Genomic DNA, 13,422 nt, shown 5'->3' on the forward strand with positions numbered 1-13,422 from the left:
GACAGACCAACAACAGATCATTATTCTCTCAAGTGCACACTTGAACAAAATTCTGAGGTTGCACCTGGGCTAATCATTAAACTTTAAGTACACGCAGAGAACTGTTTGAGCCAGGGGAATGCATTAAAAGTCGACATCAAGCAGAAATAATTTATGCAACATGAACAAAGCTGCTTTCTGGGTTAACCCACATCTTTTCTGATGTCTCAAAAAAAATACTGAACCAAGACCTGTAAAAGAATACAGTATGTACACTAGAAATTACAGTTTAACTCACTTTACTTAACTATGAGCATAGACAAACTTCTCGGTGTGGATGAGAGTGAAGTGTACTGTAGAAAATGTTTTTTTATAGGTGTGTTGTCCTCTTAGCTAAAACATTCTCACACACTTCATGATGCAGCAGCAGCCTATAAAATCATGACACGTATATTTGGACACAGTTCTCCACCCCTGCCAGACAGATACGTGCATCAAATCTGCATCTCTACAGGTCGGCTTTTTCAAAAGTGCCTGCTCCTTATTTCCATTTCACAAAGACCATGTTTGGTTCGCCCGTTGTCTGCCCCCATCCATGCATTCATTACCTGGTTATCCATGTCACACAAGTTGTCTGTGTTTTTTCTTTTAATTGCAGGGAATTGCAGAAAGTATTTGTCATTGTAATTCTCTGTTCACCGCAATTTTATGAAAAGAGTTGCTAAAAAAAAATCTCCTGATGAATTTAATAATTTATCCCCAACACTATAAATGGAAATCTAAATGAAGTGCGGGCTGCCAAGGCTCTGATGTAGCATGTCAGATAAATACAGGCAGGAATAGAGAAATGTGTGCGTACATGTTCAAGAAAAAATGTTGGACAGGGATTCAATATAGACAGACTTTGTGTTTGTGTGTAAGAGAAAAAGACAATAGAGACAAAAAAGCGCCTTGCGTGTGGATGTTCACGTGCTTGAACAGATCACTGAGCACAAATGCATGTGTGTTTATTTATATGAGTGAGAGAAGGAGGACGAGGCTCAATCAGGGCTATTTCTGGCTTTATAACTATTTACTGAGGTCTTAAACACGGGATGAGATTGACTCAAAAACAAGGCAGCGCCCATCCAAATTCTACCGATGTTGGTAAATAGATGTTGGTTCCTCTGTGTATAACCGAAACGTGTCACAAGCAGGAAATAAGGTTTAACACTCCAATCCAATTAACACCTGAATTTGTCCTAACAGGGGAGATGGGACTGTGAGGGATGGAAATGCAATGATGACATTAATTAGCCTTGTAAGCCCAATGATAGTGAGTCGGATAAAGCGCGACAAACACTTGGCCTCCTTGTTTTCACATTTTTAATTTTACCTCCATTATTCTAAGTACGTTGTGATAATGAAATGTATATTCTAGTAAACATTTTCTAAATAAAATTTGTGAGGACAATCAACTCAATTGAAATATGTCATTGTTATCCTTAAATTTGCTTCCCTTTAAGTACAGAAGATGTCTCTGTCTCTGCCAGAGAATAAAGACTTTTCTCCCCTCTGTTAGCATGACAACACAAATGTTTCTCACATCGAGATTAATGTACAAGCTTATCTGGCTTGTGAAGAGCTCCCGGCTGAAATAGGAAGAGAAACCTTCATTTATGCGTTCATTACCTTCAGTCTGGACAGTGAAATCATGAAAGAATCAATGAAGGAAGGAAATTAGGAAGAGATTATGTTCCTCCTCTGCTTTGTCTCTGTGATCATGTGTTCTCCTAGTAATCCTTTCACGACACAGAAAAATCGCTCGTCTTACAAAAGGACACGTGCATGAAAAGATGTTCATCTTATTTTTGATATATTTGAGAGGACCAGGCGGAGACTGTTTCTACTCCTCTTTAAAGAATTTCTTTTACTGAATCCTGCTCAGGTTAAAAATACTAATGCCAGCTTTTCACTAATGAAATTTTCATTGTTGCATTTTGCCCCAGTTGTATCTATAAATAGCCCGATCAAAGGGAAAGCTTTTGCTATTTTTGACTGCAGGTGCTTTCCCCCTCCCTCTCCTATCCTCCTTTTCTCTCGAGTGAGCCCACTGAGTTTACTATTTTGAGATTTTCCCCTTTTAGCTCAGCGGTGGGTTAGGAGGGTTGTACATTGGCTGTCACTAATGTTATCATACTGTGAGTAAAGCCGAAGAAGGGAAAGAGGACAGCATGAGCAGAATGGAGGATGTGGGGGGATGCCTCGTCTCTCTGCAGGAGTTCTGAAATAATATATGCACATACTGAAATGATGTTGAATTTAGTTTAGTTTAGCAGTATTTCTTATGATTTTAATGAGGGAGCAGTTGGCTGAAGGTTAGAAAAAAACGAAGCAAATTAGGAAATTAGGAGGAGATTATGTTCCTCCTCTGTTAACAGAGGGTCAGCGCTTTGAATGCACACTGGTTACTAAACGGTGGTGAGAGAATGTGATTGCACTGTGTTATTGTACTTACACTGGTTAGGACCAGCCGGGGGCCTGTTATAATATGACTGAAAGGTGGTTGTGCACATTCAGCAATCATTCTGAAATCAATAATAAAATAGATGTCTGGTGAAGATATAGTTGAGTTTGCTCTTCGTACATTTTGCTGTGTCTTTATTCCTGCGTTTTCTTGTTCATTGTGACATCATATCACTCCTTCCTGCCTCTATTCATCTTTCCTGCCTCCCTCGCTTTCAATGGCGCCCTCTCGCTCCATCCCCCCTTTGCTCTCCTTTCTCCTCTCGTCGGGCTCAGCTGGCCTTCCTTGACATGAAAACAAGCGCGGTTGTCATGGCAACCTCCTGTAGTCCACATGAAGTGATGCACATTTATTTTTAGACGGCTCCCATTCAAGACAATCGCCAATGGGTTAACGGGTGCAGTCATGCCAGAGTTGCAGATATTTTCTGACACTATAAGATGCGCACTAAGACACAGACGGTACCAACACAGCTCCTCTGTGCATGAACCTGTTGAGGATGGTTATTTATGAAGGTTTGGTGTTTATCATTTTACCTTATTCATAAGTGTGCATTGAAGCCAAGTTTTATTAATCACTTTTGTTGTGTTGTTTGATGTCACGTCTGTTTTTTATTTGCATTATTTCATGTCGCACAATGCAGAGAAGGCCATTGCTGAGTCGATTTAAGGAGGGGACAGACTGAAGAAATGTTTGAACTGATTTTTATTTATATACATCTCAAATCACAAAATTGCCTCTGTACTGTCATTGGATAAGGATTGATACGTTTACAGCTGTGAAATTTTTCCTTTTTCAAGTCTGAAGTTTTAATTAAAGGTTTGTTGGCAGGAATGTAAACTGAGACTAGCTAGTACTGTAGCTCATTTATAACACAAAGGTAATAAAAGTATGGGTTCCCTTTCCTTTTTCTGCTTGGCAGTATTCAAAAACGATGTCTACATTGTTTAAGGGGTTTTCCAAGTAATGATCAAGATCCATTTAGGTCTCGAATTCAACTTTGGAATTGCTTGTGTTGGGAATTTAGTTCACTGAATATGCTTCCATTTGCTGCTTTCCATGCATGAGATAGAATATGTGAGAAGACAAACACAGAATACACTAATTCACTGTTGCATTTGATAAAACACCCAACAGCATATGTGTGATATTAGACAAATCCGTGGACAGAGGTTATTTTAGCATTGAAAAGATTTGCTCTTTCAGCGTTGTCTAAAATGTCATCATTTGTCTATGAGTGTATCTCTTGCTCTGTCAGACTCATGCTATTCCAGATGGCTATTATTTGTTTTGAGCTGGTTGCATACAGCTTAGTGCTACTTTAGAGACACTGGTATTTGGCTGTACCACTAATGTCCCATGCCCACTCTATTAGCAGCTGATGCCAACATGAAGGAGCCTTTCTGGCATTTTGTTGGCATTGTCTGTGCGGGTACATTTCCCAAACATTGTCTCTAATCCAAGTTTACAGCATTTAGTTCGTCACACTCATTCAACTGTCCAGCTAATGGCGCGTTAAGTGAAAGATATGTTTTACTTAGCTGTGTCAGCCTAAGCCTTTAAATTATTAACATTTCATGTGTTCAGTGCAATCTATTGAACATAACCTTTGATTCCTTCACTTTTGTATTGTACCAAATGTGATTTTACTAACTGTAGCAGCAAGACTGTATGGTAAAGCTGTACTTTTTACTTAGTGCTCATTTGCACATGTGATGAAGTGGCATGAATGTAGAATTTGTCTTGTTTTTAACAACAATACTAAAGTAGAATACTCAGTCTGAGAGAGATACAGATGAATCAGTTGTTGCCTTGAGGTGTGGTTTATGTGCCAAAATATTATATCTTTGTCTTGAAATAATGTAATTTCACATGTCAAGGCAGAGTACAGAATTCTTGTTGCCTGACATGTAAACATATTGGAAGTAGAAATATTCAAATTAAAGACACTATAAAACAAGCACGAGTGCTTTTTGCAAGGTCGATAGGTTCTGCATCAGAAAGTCACCAGGAGTAGTTGATGATCTTGCATAATTATAGTTATTAGGCTAGAGCTGCTGTGGGAATACCAATTACATGGGAACACCAAAAGACATTTGAGCCTTGCATTGAACTGTCTCATTGAGTTATGCAAATGTGATCAGCATTGACATTAACGCATGCATGCGCACGTGCAGACAAACATGAATGTATGCAAAGTGTAAGCAGGACAAAAAATGTAAACAAACTAAGGCTTTTTTAAACTTCCAAGTTATTGGATTTTATTGTAAAATGTACATTTATTTAGACAGTACAACGTGCATTTGTCTGTATGTACAGTACAGTACACACTTAAGATATTTTGATTTGCATCCCTGAATTTCCTTCTGTCACCACATTATACTCAGACTTTGCATCGACGTACTGTAACCCCTGAAACCTCATGTAAACACACACACACCCACACACACCAACCTATAGCTGATTTAACAGCTGCCCCTAGAATAGAGGTGGGCAGTCCTGGTCTTCGAAGGCTGCTGCCCTGTTTGATTTTCACCTACCTCTGCCCTACCCACAGCTGATTATCTGGATCAGGAGTGTTCAGTCAATCAGAAGCTGAAAGGTACAATCTCAGATAATGGTGGAGTGGGAAAAGACCAAGTTAATTCTTCCATCTTGTGACTGACTGAACACACCTGATTGAAGTAGTCACTAGTCAGAAGGGCAGGGATAGTTGCCAGCCCTCGAGGACCACAACTGTCCACATCTGCCTTAGAACATTTGTTGACTTCCTATTATGTTATCTAGTGAAACCTTGTGGCAAACAGCTGTTTGTCTTATGACTTATATAAAATACAACAGACGAATAGTCTTTTCAGCATTTTGACTTAATACAGATTCAGCAGTCTTCCAGTTGTACCGTTTTTTCTGGAGTTGCCTCGCTACAGCCCCTCTTAATGATTTCTGGGTGTAGAATTAAATTACTTATTGTGTATTAAATGATGGATGCCTTTGGTATGTGGCTGTGTAAAGTGGGAGGATTAATAACCATCTGTTTGGTGTCAGGATACCAATACACCTTGTCAGAGCTTATTTTAATAAAGCTGTAATGACCCGCTCCCTGTGCATTTTGCTGTATAAAGTTGTTGACAATTATGATTAATGGCCTAATTCAATAATTACAAGTTTATAATTACTAAACTCTTATGAATGTATGAAGGCAGTGGTTTATCCAGAGTTACTCATTTTAAATACATACTAATTCCAGAGGCTTTTTGTAATTATCTGCCTTCCAACATGGCCCCAAGTAGCCACATATTACAATTTCACAGAGTTAACATCACTTTAATATGCTCATTTGAATAGCAGCATTTGTTTTGTTATTCAGTTTTACATCCATGCATTAGTCCTGTGACTCCGTCTGTAACATTCAAACAACAAGGAAATCAAATTTTTTTAAATAAATTTCTTAGCAGCATTTTTATTTGTGTACACTTTTGAAAACACTGGAACTGTGGTCCCTTTTTGTATTTTTGCTTTGAAAGTCAATGAACTGGAATTATGCATTACTTTCAGTTGAATGGCAGAAGTAAAATTGACTGAGCAGTATGGTGACTGTTATATAACCAGCATGCAACAACCACACCAAAACTACAGCTACGTCCTCCTGAGCCCGTATTTTCTCTTCTCTACAGGGGAAGATGTAACCAATGGTCTTGTGTTTGTATCTTATCTCTCTGTTATTATAACATTCAACTCACATGTGAGTTGTGAGCCTTGGGCCTCACCCTGAAAAGATTTTTTGTCATATCTCTTACCACCCTGCTCTCTTCATAAAGTTAAGATGCCATCTGTCAGCTTTGCACCCAGAGTGATCTTCAGCCTGCCAACCACCTGGTGTGTGCACAGCAAAGAGCCTCCACCTCCATCTTTATGTCATTAATTAGAGTATTCATTTTTATGGCATATTTCAAATACAAATACAAACACAAAGGTGTACGTGCACATGCTCACATACAACACACTCCAAGAATAATTTGCAGATGAGGAAGTGGGAAAGCGGGCAGCACCATAAAAGTAAGTGTTGACACTGTCGCTGGTGGTGGTTTTGCTGTTTAAGTCACGAGGTTGCCAGGCATTCTAATTAAACTGTGCAGGCTAGCAAGTGCTTCCTCCCACGAATCAGCAACCAAACTGAGCCAAGTGAAGGAGACAGAGAAGATTTGTTCTTCACACTCTTGAAAGTGCCGCTCAGAATAAAAACAGAAGTGTAAAAGTGATTCATAGCAGCTGTAAATCCACGGGGCCTTCCCAGAATTCAAGACGGTGATTGGGCTATAAATATAAAAAAAACTGCAACACCAGTATATTGTGTACATGGTAACATGGACCTGATAGTTGGATAATAAACGCCAGCAGCCACAAAGGTCATAAATTATTCTTTATATCCTTTACATTTACTGTAATATTTATATCACATTTAATCCACTGGTCCTGTATTTGTCCTTATACATTCAGCACACTCATGTTGTCTCTTATCTTGTTGAAATGCATTGAAAAGCACGCAGCTGGACGAATTTCTGATGTGATGATGTTGTGCAAATTACCACAAATGGTTTAGTTCAACTTTGTTCAAATGCCTTCCACTGTGTATTTCATATGTACACTGTGTATATATATAATGTACAGCCTCCAACTTTCTATATTTTTGCTGGATGATGAATGGCAGTTACAATAGCGCAGACTGGTAAATTAGATCAGAGTCTCATGCCCACGGTTAAAATAATAACAGCAGGGAAACATTCCAGTGCACGATACGTGCAAATGATGAATGTGTCTGAAACCAAATCTTTTGTCTTTTTGCTTCTTTCTCAGATTGAAGAAGAGGAGGAGCTTAGGCGTTTCGAGGAGGGCAAAGCACGTTACCTCCAGAATAAAGCAAAGAGACTCGCAGATAAGGAGCGCCAACAGTGACGCTGCTGCTCTCCAGAAGCAGACGGCTGCATCGACAGTATATCAACCCCACACGACACATACAGTATGAAGAATTGAAAAACCTCTCTCTTGTTCTGTAATTGTAGCCTCCTAGTACAACTAAACCTGTGATTATTTTTGCTGTGCTACACACCAAAGTGTCCACTTTCAGCTGTATACCTGTATGTACTGTGTGTGTGAGTAGATATTTTATTTTTGGGAGATTTCTACATGAAGAGTATTCATGCTCACTCTCTGCCGCAAACTGACCGTCTGAGTGTCTGAATACTGTTTTGTTTTAAGAAAATTGTGAAGTATGTACGCTTCATGATCAGTGTCAGTGCAAAGCGATATTCTGAGTGCAAGGAAAATGATGAATAAGTGAGTGAATAATAATGAATAAAAAAAAAAATCCAAGCGTGAGTCTGGGGCTCTCGCCTCGTGTCCTTGTTAGTTTGATGATGATGAAGTCATTGTCTTGGGCATGCCTTGGCAGAGAGGGCACATGCTATGCATCTTTTCAGCACTGTGTCTTTCACAGAGAAATCAGAGGAGCTTGGGGGCTTTGACTCAACTTGCATCTCCCTCTTCCACTTGCTCCCCCATCGCTGTCCTCCTCCTCTGCCTGTCTGTCACACACTGACTCCAGTGTTTGCTCAGACTTACTGTGAAGCTTTTTCATTCTGTTGCTTATTATCATGTGCTCATCCATCTATATGTTTCATGTCTATGTGTGCAAAGACAGATCAGAAAGATGAATTGGGGTCATCAGCGACCAGTGAGAAGTCATTATGGATACTGACATGCAGGGAAAGAAACAGCTGGGATTTTTAACCTGTCATAAAAACGTCTGTTCAAATATTTAGCTGGATTTTAATTGTGGATCTCAAACACTCTTACACTTGAATTAGTTCTATATGGTGGAGTAGTTAGGCTCCAATCCTGTGCAACAGATGGTAACGATTCATTTGAAATCAAAAGCGAAGTGGAATTCAATGGTTATAGCCCAGTGAGAGAAAGATCAACGTAGAACAGAGAACCACACATCCAAATAATATTTGTTTGGACCTTTGTTTCTCATCATACTCTTTCCCTTAAACAGACAGCAGCTGATTTGTCATTGGATCTTGAAGGTTATCGTTTGTTTTTTTTCTCCTCTGGCCCTCCAGCACAGTATGTGTGCTTTTCATTTCCCCCAGAAAAAAAATGAAGTGAGTCGCAAGCCGCACTGGGGGAGATGGATCTATTTTTAACCCCAGTAAAGTCGAAGCATCTTGTGGGAAAAGAAGAGCACATGGAGACAGGAGCTACCTTAGATGGCAAGAAAAGACTTCCGGGAAATATGACCTTATTGAAAAGCATCCGCCTCGTGTACAACCTCAGCAAAGGCACACTGCTCCGTTCCTGATCTGCAAACACTTAAAAATGAGTGTCATTTCTCATCATGTTCATTACTGTCTTCGGCCATTTCAGCTGGTAGCAGCTGGTTTTTATACATAGACACAATATGGTAACCATGGTTACATCTGTGAAATAACAGGCTTGAAATGGAAGAGATGACATTACTAGAAATAGATGTTTCTCCTCCATGTTGCAACGACAGTATTGGAAAATATGCTTCAAGTCACTTGTGTAAATAGTTTCGGTGCCTGTCACACATGCAGTACTTTATATACTGAATACTCTGGAGACAATGCACCAGTGGAAGCTACAAGACTGCTTCTCCCCACCAGGGAAAAATAAAATGAAGGCAAAAAGTTTATTCCATCTTTGCATCTAAATTAAGGGCAATAGCAATCCACTCACTGCCGTATCCTTCAGTGTAAAGAGACTGAGAAGGCTATTTAGAAGATCAATGATCATCCGGTGTGGGACCAAACCCATTAAGGACTCTGAAGGATAAATGATAGAGTGAGGCAGATCTGTTGAGACGACGCTTGGCTTTCATTGCTCAGTGACCTGCTTTGCATTCACTCCCTGTTAGGTTTGGGAACATCTCCACTGTTATTTTCTGACAGCTGGATCTTTATTTCTACATGAGACAAGACAGAAACCTGGATCGTGTGCACATTATACTTCAAGGTTTCGTGGAAATAGCTCTGTCAATATTTGTGAGAGGAAACAGTTTTGTTAGCTTTTATTTGACGCTGAATGGTTAACAACTGACTGTTTCCTTTTTTTTTTTTTTTTTTACTGTAAAAGTAGTTTTGTTTGTGCTTCCTGGAACACCTTCACAGAGCAGAGATCCAAGTCCTACATTCAGCCCTCTCCTAGTATCTGGGCGTGGAGCCAGCAGGGCTTTCCTTACAGAGGAGTAGGTGATGGGCCATGCTTTGTCTGGCCTGGAACCTCTGTTTTTCTACAGCCACACAGGACATTACAGGGAATACTACTAAATTAGGCTACCTCTGACTTTAAGGCACATAAACTCCTCCACACAGAGAGGTGGCAGTCCTCCGAGAAAAAGGTATATTGTAAGCGAACACACCAGCAGCACAGTGTTAAGTATTAAAGCATCTGTGCTTGTGTATGTGTGTTATTTGATGTGTGATTGAGGCGCTGACAGTGAGAAATGGGACAGCCCAGTGCTGCCGGAGCCAGTGGGCGGGAATGCCTTCTGTTTCTTTTTACTTCCAGGTCACCTAGCATCACACAAGAGAGGCTAGAGATGGAGTGTCTGCTTCTTTTTTTAACAAACTCAACCTCTCTTTCTCACTCTCTCTCTCATCTTGTCCAGTTCTAACGTTGGACTAAAGTATAAAAACTGAGCACCAACGAGAGGCTGCAAATGTCCTTATCCATTCACAATCTTAGAAACTCAACATTAATCTAAAATTATTCCATCTATACCAGAATGTTTCATCTGTTCATTGCAACCCTTTCATTATGTGTAGGAGAGGAGAAGTTAAATGATACCCTTGTAATTCTGTAAACAGGCAGCGCTGAGTCACTTTACCCCAACAACTTAATAATAAACATGTTAAAGAAAAGGTCAGAGGTGTTTGACCTTTTTGTTAGAAATGTTCCTTCTTACCCCCGAGTATCACAGTAAGAAACATTTCTTCTTCTGCAACTCATGTTTTACTCTGATTCTATGAATCTTTTAAATGTCCTCGCTCGACAACTGTCATCAACACAGATTTTTCTGTCTCTAAATATGTGCAGTTAATTTGGGCAAACGAGGCACAGTGCAGCATTTATTTAGATACGAGCTGCAGTCATTATTTATTTGAGTAGGAAGGAGAATATAAATCCTGCTGCTGCTGCTGCTGCTGTGGTTGTAGGTGCAGTAAGTATTGAGTGGATCAACTGGGAAGCTCAGGGGAAGTTTTCTACTCTGCTTCAGTAACTGGAGGAGCTTTTCTTTTCTCACATAGTGTTGGACCGCCGGGCTGTGTACTGCTCAGCTCCCAGGTGTGGTTGTGTGTATTGGTTTTAATGAATGGGAGAGGGAGAGAAGGCAGAAAGCGCGCGTCCACCAAAAATAAAAGAAAATAAAAACTAATCCTTATAATGGTGGCAAAAACCAAAGACACCAGAGACTTCTCTGTGCATCTCCTCTCATGTACGGCCAATTAGTTTTCTCACTGGGTACAATCTAAGCCCCGAGGGAGGAACCAGCTCTTACGGAGGGAAGGAGTCTTACATAACAAGTGGGATAATGTCAATGAAAGGGGCCTATTTAAAAGAGCATGAATGACATTAGGAAATAACGTGCATTAATGCGATTGATACCAGGGGTAGCAGCAGGCCTAGTGCACCTTAAAGGTGTTTGGCCTATATGTTATTTCCTCTGGTTTGTTCTTAATGAAGCCTGATGGAGTCAATGTCAATCAGTTCATTCCGATGCTGCACAAAAAAATCAAATGTCCTGTTGTGCTAAACAAACGTGCAACACGCAGGAGCCGCTCTCTCTCTCTCTCTCTCTCTCTCTCTCTCTCCGTTGTAAATCACCGACCTCTTTATCATGAATTATTTCTCACTGCGGTTCACTCCCACGGCCACGGAGCGTCTGACGGCGCGGACGAGCCTGTGCTGTCGGGAGCGCGCACCAGTCATGCCTCGTCCGTCGCTCGCTCCACCGCTGTCGGGAAATAGGAGAAGAAATCCGTCTTTCACCGACAATCGCCGGGTCTTGCAGGGCTGGTGCTGCTCGCCTCATGCCGAAGACGCTGAGTTTTAAAAAAAAATCCAACTTATAAATAGATCCACAATTTGTGGTTTTCCAGCCGTCAGTGAGACAAAGCGTGCAGCTGTGGTAATGTGGCGTTTCGGGGCTCACCCTTCATTGTGCAGGTCGGTCCTTTTAACTTGATGCCGTCCACTCTCCTGTAGCTGTTTGGTTTTGGGGACCGAAAAATGTTGAGCAGCCACTTTGAACGGACCTGAACTGATGTGACTCATTTCCCGGAGCCTCTAGGAGCACAAACGTCTTGTGGAGGGTAAGAAACGACTCACACTGATTATAATAATGTCTCAGTCGCTGGTGATGAGCATTTATTTTAAGGAGAAATAAGGCTTTGCTCCAAACAGGTGGTGCCCCATCTGCAGGAGCAGTGAATCTGATGTGAGGGAAATATAGAAATATCAACTAATGTCACATTCCCGTGGAGCTACCGTGTAAATCTGACCTATTTAGAAGATTGCTTGATAACTAGATTACATGCAAGACAAATGCAGGTGGAAAATGGCCTAATTGAAAGGTTGAATTGCAAATCTAACATGCTGTACGCTGTTCTACATGGACTTAGCTGAGTAAAGACATTGCATCTGTGTGCTGGATTGAACATGGTGAATACACAGCCGGTAGGTGTGGGATAATCACACATGCCTGAGATTAAACCCTGAGTTAACACTGTGTTCATGACAAGGAAAAAACAACTCAGTAGGGTACATTGATTAACTAGGCTGGTTTAGGATGTTCTTCAGAAAAGAACATCCTAATTACAGTTCTTCTCACGCCTACAGGAGCACGCAAACTTATGCAGGTAAGGTGTTGTGCACAATTTTAACAAGGCTTCACACTTCCTCCATTGAAAGCAAATAATGCAACAACCATTAAACATGATCTGCACACAGTCAAGTTTTCAGAAGCCACTTCAACTGGTTTGCTTTTAGACACTGGTGCTGAGAGTAGCTGCATTTTAACATCTTGCATTACTACTTTAATGATGGATTAAAGATGCTGATACGTTTGCATAGGCCAAAAGAAGTTGATACATAAAATCAATCTTCTGGTTTGGATTAAAATGAGTTCTGTTGTAGCATTTCAAAAATGTGAAATGACGGAAGACAGGAAATAAAAATGATGCATTCATCCAAATGTTATTTTAATATTTTGTTTTCATGGGGAACTAGAGGAGAGAGTGGATCACATGCAGTCAGAGGTCGGAAAGTGACCATACACGCTAATGCTCACATTCACTGCCCAGAGTTGGTGCTATAGCCTACATGTAACAGTTGCTGCTACACTACAAAGCCTCCCAACAGATCTTGGTGTTTCACAGGCATATGTGACATTTTGTTTGTCACACGTTTGGCTCTGTCATTTTGTGGCCGCGTTAGCCTGTGTTCACACGTATCTGTTTCTCCAACAGCACACTGAAATAGTCTGCCTTCCCTGTGGTAGAATCTGGACGCTTTAGGTCTATGCACCAATTTGAATTTGGTAATTTCTTTTTCCATTTTCTAACGCCTGGCCATAAGGGGACAACGGTGTTGTTAAACTGCAGTACCTGTTTTCAAGCTGAACTCTTAACTCTCTGCCATATGGTGCCCAGTGGTTCAGCCACACTCATAGCTGGAGGTGGGTTAACATAAACAGGAAGAGAGCCTCCAGGCTTACATTTGTGATGGAAAATTCAACTAGTCTTTAAAAAAGCTGGGCACTCAGCTGAGGAAGGTGCTTACAATGGGCCTCACGGACATCAGTGTGTTGGATTCTGACTTGTGACCTTTTCCTTTATTAGTAAATTTGTGGTCAT

At 40.6% G+C, this 13,422-nt stretch overlaps 1 protein-coding gene across 2 annotated transcripts in view; it reads left to right on the forward strand.

The window, feature by feature from the left end:
- acot7 (acyl-CoA thioesterase 7) overlaps positions 1–7,861 on the forward strand; it is a 41,869-nt gene extending 34,008 nt beyond the window's left edge. For both annotated transcript variants that reach the window (XM_026366819.1, XM_026366820.1), the window contains one exon: positions 7,340–7,861. In XM_026366819.1, coding sequence (XP_026222604.1) covers positions 7,340–7,438 — 99 coding nt within the window. In that variant the 3' untranslated portion in view covers positions 7,439–7,861. The remainder of the gene's footprint in view (positions 1–7,339) is intronic.
- Positions 7,862–13,422: the final 5,561 nt, after the last annotated feature.

Source organism: Anabas testudineus, chromosome 7, assembly GCF_900324465.2.
Source record: "Anabas testudineus chromosome 7, fAnaTes1.2, whole genome shotgun sequence".
Taxonomy (NCBI): domain Eukaryota; kingdom Metazoa; phylum Chordata; class Actinopteri; order Anabantiformes; family Anabantidae; genus Anabas; species Anabas testudineus.